This window comes from Quercus lobata, chromosome 4 (genome assembly GCF_001633185.2).
Source record: "Quercus lobata isolate SW786 chromosome 4, ValleyOak3.0 Primary Assembly, whole genome shotgun sequence".
NCBI classification, from domain to species: domain Eukaryota; kingdom Viridiplantae; phylum Streptophyta; class Magnoliopsida; order Fagales; family Fagaceae; genus Quercus; species Quercus lobata.
In genome coordinates this window covers 10844583-10854343 of record NC_044907.1, presented here as the reverse complement: position 1 = coordinate 10854343, position 9761 = coordinate 10844583, and the positions used below count along the sequence as shown (strand labels likewise).

The following is a 9761-nucleotide window of genomic DNA, read 5'->3' as shown; positions in this document are numbered from 1 at the left end:
TATTATTTAGTCGATGTCACTATCATTATTCAGAGACTAATGACAAAATGCCAAGTGTCAAAGAATAAAAATTACAAAGAATACTTGAGAACCAATCAAATCTTTGCACATGTTAATTTAAATGACATAAGCAGTCTAATTAAAAGTTACCATGCGTTATTTTGAATTAAAGCACTATGGCTAATCAAATAATACTATGTGTTCCTTGGAGAACAAGACATAAAAAATCCCTCCATTTAAATTATGACACATGTCATTAATGATAGCCAATTATGTGTCATCACACCTCCCCAAAACTCCTATAAATAGAGACTCATCTCAGTCTTATGGGGAGATATTCAGAAGTCTTGAAACTCTGCCCGAATTAAGCTCCAAAACCTCCAAGAACTTCAACCTTCAAATCTTAACAACATTCGAAGCAAAATCATTCAAGTCATCTTCTTAGATCTCAAGGTGCATTAGAATCAAGTCCAAAAGTGTTCAGAAACTTCAAAAGATTGCAAGTTAGTGAAGATCCACAGATTCAAGCCTTCAAAGACTCAAAGAACTTCCACTACAATCTTCGAAAACGAAGAACACACGAAGAACATTCAAAGAAGAAACAAAGAACGCAAAGGAGGCTCTTCTATTATTTTTTAAAGGTTAAAAGTTTTTATTCATCATAATTAGGAGTTGCTACATTTTTCAATTACAAAAATTCATAGGGGTTTGACAAGATTTATACCAAAATTTTTTTTTTTTTAAATCACATACAAATGCATAAATCTCATCACACCCTTATTGCAAACCAAAAGTAAAATTTAGAACTCTTTCCCACCAAATATAAAGAAAATAAATATAAGAAAATAGATAATTAAACAAAGGTAAAATAAAGGCAGTGGTACTCTCTAGTTGGTATGACTCGTTTATATGACATCTCATCTTTTGCAAGATAACCACATGCTTACTTAGATGGACTAAAAAAAATAAGGCAAAATAAGAGTAAATAGAGTTTTTTTTTTTTTTTTTTTTTTTTTTTTGAGAATAATTAATCAAGAGTTAAATATGATGAATAATAGGCTAATTGTAACAATAGTAGCAATGATTTGAAGAAACAATTAAAAGTAAAAATAATATGAAAATTGGGATTTCGTTCATAAAATGAAAGAAAAAAAGTATTTGAAAATTTTATTATGTAGTATAGATCTTATTCTTCAAAATTCTTTAGGGAGAAATTGAGAGAGGAAGAAAGGTGAAGATATGTATTTTGTGTACTAATCTTGATTCTTTGAATCTAAAGTTTGGATTAGAAACAAAAGATAATTGAAGATCAGTGGTGATTATTTTTATTAAGTTGTAACTATGAGCACAGTGGGCTTTTCCCTCCTAAAAGGAAAGGGAAAGGGGAGTATGCCTCGGCTGAGTGGATTGGGGCGAAGAAGAGATTTGGAGTCACCACCTAGTTTTATGGCCTAGGAACCATGTATAGAGTGCTCTTACGTGAAAGGACTAAGTCTTATTACCAGAATATGGGTTTGGAGTTTAGGTACGGTTTTGGGAAGGCGTTGGCACCCAAAACCGCCCAACCCATGGGTAAACTTCCAGTCCTTGTGTGTTACATCTTAATCCTATTAAAGGAATGTCCATCATTGTATTCTATACTCACACATACACTAGCATACATCTAAGCATACAACATGGCATCAATCATCCCAAAACCCTAACATACATCTATCATAGCATCGCATATCATATCTTAGAATACATTTATCACACATGTCATTTTATCTCATCCAAGGTAGTAAGCAAATCATAGCAGCAAATATACATGGCAGAAACACAAACATGGAAAGATCTAAGCAAATATGTGATTGCATCTACACATCAAGAACAACTCATCCAAGCAAGCATGTTCATATTTATCATTAAACATATTTCCCATGCATGTTCATGTAAATGCATGAATTACCTCACTTATCTTGCTGTATCTCAGCAACTATGCATCAATGGATGGACATGTAAATGCATGTTTATAATATCAAAGCAAGAAAATAGAAAGTAAACCCTAATCTAGCATGTGGAAGACAAACAAATAAATAGTGAAACATAGACTCATATGCATGTGGAAGACAAACAAATAAATAGTGAAACATAGACTCATATCTACGAAAAAGGGTCAAAACAGAAGCATATCATGTGAAATGAACCAAAAATAAAAATAAAAAGCAAAAAATGAACTGGGGTTTCTGGATGGGAGCATGCGTGCACATGCATAGGCCTATGTGCACAGGCCAGCTGTATGCATACGCATACTTCAACTTGCGTGTGCATGCAAGATGCATGCATATGCCAGCTTACTCATAAACCCTAGCCCAGAAACACAACAAATAGAAAAACAGAGCGGAGGTTCAAAATGAAGAAACTAACAACCTAACATGCTTAAAAACATAAAGGTAACTAAAATTAAGCTACACAAACATATTTAAGCAGAAAGAACCAAAGAAACAAGATCAAAAACACAATTAAACTTAAGAAATAAAAAGAAAAGTTTAGAACTCAATACCTCAAACACAAAGCTTTTCAAGCTTAATTTTGATTGTTCCCCTCAGTCAATCTATTCACAATCAAATACAATAGCGATTAGCAATCTTAAAACTCAAAGATCAAGGCCAAAAAAGACCCCAATCAAAAGAAAATTGACTTGAGGATGTTTTATGAAAAAATTCCCTCTTTGATTCACTATTTCTAGTGAATCTTTGTGTGTTCCCTTAGGATTTCTATGTGTTTTGAAAAGGTACCATATATGGCTTTTTATATTGAGAAAATAGGGGTTTAGAACGGCTCCTAGACAATGTGGGATTCACTCCAAACCTCAACTTTAATACAGAAAAACTTACCTTTCATAGTTTCTGGAACCCTACATGTGTGCGCAAGTTTATGCCTGCGTATGCATGCATTAGCCTAGGGTTTCCATGGCCTTTTATTTTCCAAAAAAGATTTATTTGCTCATAAAAGTTATATTTTTCATTTTAATATTTCTCAAGTTAATTTAGCATCTGATTGGCCCCTTAACCAACCTTGGGCTTTAGGATTTCAACATCATTAAGGAACGGGGGCCCGAGTCATAAGGAGTACAAAGTACAGTGTCTATAGTAACTGCATGGGATGATTTGGCAAAAAAAAAATAAAAAATAAAAACTACTCTGGATAAGAATTTTTTTTTTTTTTTTTTTAACTCAAATTGACAAAGTAGGGAGACTTTCAAACCATTTTTAAGGAAAAGAAATCAACTTGGGTTTATTTTTGATAAAATTGAAGTGCTTAAAAAAGTGAGAGAAAAAGAGGAGAAAGATTTTATAAATAACCTAAAATTTAGGATTGTAAAATTAATAATTGAGAAATGCTATGTTCATAACATTTTTACAACAAATTCTAAGTGGCAGGTTATTATTGGTGAAGTAAAAAATAATTTTAGTGATAGGTTCAAATTAGAACCAATAACAACTAACCATTTATAATTTGTTGTGAAAGTATTGTGAAAATGTTGTAGATGTAGCACTTCTCTTAATAATTTTACTTAGATATGTGAACAAAAATGGATGATAATTAAATATTCTTTTAAGAGAAATCTTATATCTACAACATTTTCATAATAAATTTTAAGTGACAGATTGTTACTAGTTGTTATTGATAGGACAAAAAAGTAATCTCAATGGTAGGTTCAAATTTGAACCAATAATAACTAAACACTTGTGATTTGTTATAAAAATGTTATTTTTTTTAGAAAGACTCTTCTTTTAACAACACCGAATATCCCTATTAAAAAGAATACATGGGATAACAGGGCAAGGTTAAGAGTTTTTTTTTTTTTTTTTGGCTAGAATCATTGAAATGAACGTTATTTGTTTTTTCTATGAAGGCGAGAGAAAAGAGAGAAATATTTTAAGTAGGCTTCTAGATAAATATACTAAGGGCCCGTTTGGTAGAGAAGTTTGAGTAATGTTGTTTGTAGTTTTTTAAAATACGTGTAGGTAAAAAAATGTATAAAAATATATATAATATTATTTAAAAACTGAAAATATGTTATTTAAATAATCTACATGCTAAATTTTTTTCTAGTTTCTAGTTTCTACACCGTCTATGGTTTTTTTTTTTTTGGTTAAAAGGAACCATGTCATTATTAAACCAAAACAACAGAAGTATTGGCAAAGCGCCTTAGATTGTACAAACCCTGTGCATTAGAACTTAGAATATTACATAGTTCAACAGAGTCAGGATTTTCTAATATAACAAAATCAAAAGGGGAAGAACAGCCTTCCTTAGCTAGCTTGTCTGCCACTCTGTTAGCTTCTCTGAAGACATGGTTGACCTTGAAGTGCTAGAGACGACTAAGGAGGAACCTACAGTCATTTAAGAGGGGGGAATAAGCTCTATTAGAGTTGTTATTTGAAAGTACAAGCTGCACAATAACCTTAGCATCAAGCTCCACGACAAGATGGATTATTCCCAGTTGGTCTGCTAAAATGAGACCATCTCTGAGAGCCCAAAATTCAGCTATGATGCTTGTTGCAACCCCAACTCTTCTTTTATAACCTTTAACCCAGTTGCCATTACAATTGCGAATTACACCACCCCCTCCTGCTTTGCCCGGGTTCCCTAAGGATGCTCCATCTGAATTTAACTTAAACCATCCCTCCTCTGGTTTATTCCAACGTATCAGGTTGGTGGAGCAAGGCTTGGGAATGCGTACTTTGCTCACACAGAAGTGATACTCCATGGCTTGTTGAATGCAGGATTTGTGGAGGCAAAAATTCAGAGGGGTGTTTTCAAAAACCACCCAATTTCTGTGTTTCCAAAGGCCCCAAATGGCAAAAAGAAATTGTGTGCTCCATGGCAGTCCATTAGCCTTCAACTGGTTGCTGTCAAGGCAATTCTTTTTTAACCATCCTGCCAAGTTCAGATGGCTTAAATTAAGGAGAGAGAGAGGAGTTTGATTGCTTGCCGAAAGGAGACAGCAAAGGGGCAATCTCTCAAAAGATGCAATATAGTTTCCTCTTGGTTATTACATAAAGGACAGGTAGTATCAAAATTAATACCACGTGTAGCAACCACTTGCCTTATTGGAACACTATTGTGGTGACATAACCAAAGGAAAGAGCTGATTTTTGGCCATATGTCTAACTTCCAAACCCAGTTCCCCATAAAAACTTGGGGGTTATTTTCTGCAGTAAAGTTAGACGCATATGCCGATGTCATATTAAACTCACCATCATTGGAAGACTTCCACAACAAAGAATCCTTCCTATCACCATATATTTGCATAGGTGTGGCATAAATCTTGTCTTTTACCTCATTAGGTAGATCCAAAGATATAAAATCCCATCTCCAATTCCCATCTTGGAACATATCATCTATAGTCAATTTAACTTCACCTTGGGTGAGGGGGCCTTCAACCAAGCTTCTTAGTGAGTTGCCTTTAATCCATTTATCCCCCCAAAAATTTAGCTTAGAATTTTTACCTACACTCCAACACACTCCCTTTTCAAAAATGGGAAAGCCTTTTTTAATTGCAGACCAGCAAGGAGAGCATGGTAACTTGTCTGGGTCTTTTGAGTTTCTTCTTGAGCTTGAACAATATCTTTGCAAAATGACCCTTGCCCATAATGATTCTTTTTCCTGATATAGCCGCCAATTTAGTTTTGCTAGTAAGGCAATGTTCTTTACCTTTGCCTCTTGGATCCCCAAACCACCCTCCTCCTTTGATTTGATGATCTTGTTCCAACCAACAAAATATAGCTTCCTCTTCTCTGGAGATGAGCCCCAAAGAAAATCCATATTAATTTTATCTAGTTTGTCACAGAGATGTGTTGGAAGAGCAGCCCTTTGCATAACATAATTGGGGATGGCCGTCATGACTGATTTTACTAAAATACGGTTTTGCCCGCAAAAGACAAAAATTTGGCTTTCCATCCAGCCAGTTTAGAGATTACCCACTCTGCCACAAAAGCTTTGTCCTTAATATTGGATTGAACATTTGGCGAAAAATAAATTCCGAATTTTTTTAAACTAATCTTCTGCCCAGATTCTACACAAAACACATATAGTACATCTTTAATGGCCTCACACCCTTCTTTACTCACCTTAGCAAACAACATTAAGTCATCCGCGAAGAAAAGGTGTGAGATGGCAACATTGTCCCTAGAAGCTTTTTTCGGAATCCACCTTTTGGCAACGCATTCCTTCTCAATGAGGGCCCCAAGGTATTCCATGCAAAGGATGAACAAGTAGGGAGAGAGAGGATCCCCTTGCCTAATTCCTCTAGATGGCTTAAAGGAGTTCAACTTACTTCCATTGAAAAGAATTGAAATGCTAGTGGTGGTTACACAACTCATAATCAATTCAATCAAATTTTGGGGGAAGTGGAATGCTTTAAGAACTTTATGGATGAAGCTCCATTCGATTCAGTCATAAGCTTTGGCCAAATCCACTTTGATTGCCATGAACCAACCCTTTCCTTTTTTCTTGTCCAAGGAGTGATTTAATTCTTGTGCTATGATGATATTATCTAGACCCCTTCTTCCTGGGACAAAGGCTGCTTGAACTGGGGAAATAAGTTTGTCCAAAAGTGGTCTGATTCGGCCTACTATAATTTTGGTGATCACTTTGTAGATTGTATTACATAGATTGATGGGGCTATAATTGTTGAGGCTCTCCGGGCTTTGAATGTTACAAGAGCCAACTAAATGAGTCTGCAACAAAGCTCTCAAATTGGAGAACCGTTGTCTTTCTTAGTTTACTATTGTCCTTCAACTTCTTCATCTAATTTCTGCTAGCCCGCTAGTTAACGCAACCAAAGTCGAAGATAACAAGTCAATATAACAACTTGGGATCTCTGAACGAAAGCTTCCAAGAATCGGCTGGGAGACGAGGACAGCATGGAGGAGGGCAACATGGCTGGCACGCGGATCGAAGGGCGATTTAGGGTGCTGTTGGACTATTTTGATTCTGAAGAACAAGAACTCGAAAACTTCTTTCTAACTCTGAAACGCAATGATGACTTTCTGGAGAAGTGGAAGATAATGCTTAGGGCTCTAATTTTCATGGTGGTTGATTTTGAAAAATGGAGCCAGGTATGGAACGGGCCCGGAGAACGCGTAATCTTTGATCTTTGGCTGTACGAGGTTGAAGAAGCTTTCTATCAAGCAGAGGATGTCATGGATGAGATCTTCACTGAAGCTTTGCAACACAGGTTGGCTGCTGAATCTCAGACCAAGTCAAGTCCTGTATGGATCTACGCAAAAGAGAAAGAAAGAAAGATGGAGGAGATCCTTTACAGAATAGATTGCTTTTTGAAGGTAGGAGATGCGCTAGATTGGATTGGAGGCGAAGAATACGATGTATACCGGATGAAATTACAAAAGATCCGATTCAATCCCATCTGGGGTTACGAGTATCCGGGAAACTTTATATATTTTGTGGATGAGTCTGAAGTATTCGGTATGGACGTTAAGAAAGAAGAATTTATGAATATCTTGCTGTCCCATGGTACATATGATAAAGAGTTGTCTGTAATTCCGATACAGGGTCAGTCTGGAATAGGCAAGACCACACTTGCTCGGATCATTTACAACGATCCCATCGTTGGCCAACATTTTGATCTCAAGGCCTGGTTTCGCGTTGGTGATTTTAAGTTGGTCACCATGACAAAAGCCATCTTTGAGTCTTTCAATTTGCAGTCTTTTGATCTCGAGGAATTAAATTTGCAGTCAGGACTAGATTCGGACCAACTCCAAGTAAAATTGCAAGAGTACCTTAGGGGAAAGAGATTTTTACTCGTTCTAGATGATGTGTGTTCTTTTAATAAAGACTGGAAAGTCTTTCGATCTACTTTAACAGGAGCTGCTGCCAACAAATGTTGTGTTATTGTAACTACATGCGAGGAAGATTGTGCATCATTGATCAGTACTGTCGATGTTTATCGAATGGAGCCATTATTAGAAGATGAAAGTTGGTCGCTGTTTGCAAAATTTGCTTTTGGCAACCTAATCCCTAGTTCCTATCCAGAACTAGAACCTATTGGCAGAAAAATTGTGCGTCGTTGTGACGGTGTGCCTTCAATAGTAAGAACACTAGGGTCTCTCTTGCGATTTAAGCTACAAGTTGAGGATTGGAAGACTGTAAAGCAAAAACTTAAGACTTATCAAAGATCTGTGCATTTTCAGTTTCATGATAAATGGATGCGGGGCTTAGATGATCTTCCTGGAAATCTGAAGCAATGCCTTAGATATTGTTCATTATTTCCCAATGATTATGAGTTTAAAAAAGAGAGCCTTGTCCTTTTATGGATGGCAGAAGGTCTTCTAGATAGACAGAGAATGGAAAAGACTGGTTACGAATACTTTGATCAATTGTTCTCGGAAGAACATTTTTCATCATCCTTAGGTCGTGATGTTGTTGATATGCCTTTCAAGATGTTCAATCAAAAGGAGGACTCCAGTTTCTCTTCTAGATATTTCGTCAGATTGGAGGAAAACTCCTTTTCTCAATTCTCTGTAAGTATCAGGCATTTGTCACTTTTTTTCAGAAGCCAATATGATTCCACAGTGATATTTAAGGCCATTGATAAATCCAATTTTTTAAGGACCTTTTTGCCACTGGGTCATGGATCATGTCATTTAAGTAGTGATGAACTGCATAATTTGTTGTCCAAACTGCAATTCTTACGAGTGCTTTCTTTATCCCGTTATCATATCACTGTGTTACCTGTCTCCATTGGCAATTTGAAACATTTACGGTATATCGATCTCTCTCACACCCCAATTAATAGGTTACCTGAATCAATTTGTGACCTTTGCAATTTACAGACTTTAATATTGCCAAATTGCCATTCTCTAACTGAATTGCCACAAATCATGTGGAAGCTTATTAACTGCGTCATCTCAACATTTGTGGAACTGACTTAAATGAGATGCCAAAATATATGAGCATATTAAAAAGTCTTCAAACACTGTCTGGCTTTGTTGTGGGCAAAGAAAGCAGCTCAGCACTACAAGAGTTGGGGGCGCTTTTGCATCTTCGAACACTTCGCATTTCAAAGTTACAGAACATTGTCTCTGCTGAAGATGCGGCTAAGGCCAGATTGGAAAAAAAAGATTCCCTTGATGAGCTTGTGTTAGAATGGGGTGGTGATATTATTGATCCAGAAAAGGATGAAGATGTGTTTGAAAAGCTACAGCCTCCTACATATTTAAAGAAGCTCCACATTAATCTTTATTTTGGTACAAAATTTCCAGAATGGCTGGGGGATGGTGTATTCGGTAACATGGCTTTCCTACGTCTTAGCAATTGTAAGCATTGCTTATACTTGCCACCACTCGGGCGGCTACGATCTCTTAAAGCGCTCATTATTGAAGGGATGGATGCAGTGAAGAGGGTGGGTTCTGAATTCTTGGGGAAGTATGGCTATTGGTTAACATTTAAGTTTTTGGAGACTCTTAACATTTGAGGGGATGCCAGAATCGGAAGAGTGGGTTTCATCTAATACAGGTAGAGAATTCCCTTGCTTGCGAGAGCTATGTATACGAAGATGCCCCAAGCTTAAGGGAAACTTACCCAAGCGACTTGTTAATGTAGTAAAAGTCGAGATTTCTGATTCTCAGGAACTTCTGACTACACTTATGACAGAGGCATCATTAAACAAAACGCTTTTAGATTACCATGAACAGATTCAGTTCATAAGTGACAATAAAATTGCCTTGTTCTCTGAGCAAATGAGTGTCTTT

At 36.3% G+C, this 9761-nt stretch overlaps 1 protein-coding gene across 1 annotated transcript; it reads left to right on the top strand.

The window, feature by feature from the left end:
• Positions 1–6914: 6914 nt before the first annotated feature.
• Positions 6915–8942, top strand: LOC115984585 (putative disease resistance protein At3g14460). The gene has a single exon (XM_031107605.1). The coding sequence runs from the start codon at positions 6915–6917 to the stop codon at positions 8940–8942; it is 2028 nt and encodes a 675-aa protein (XP_030963465.1).
• Positions 8943–9761: the final 819 nt, after the last annotated feature.

Coding starts and splice junctions, on each gene's coding strand:
- LOC115984585 (XM_031107605.1), top strand. CDS start 6,915: ATGGAGGAGGGCAACATGGCTGGCACGCGGATCGAAGGGCGATTTAGG.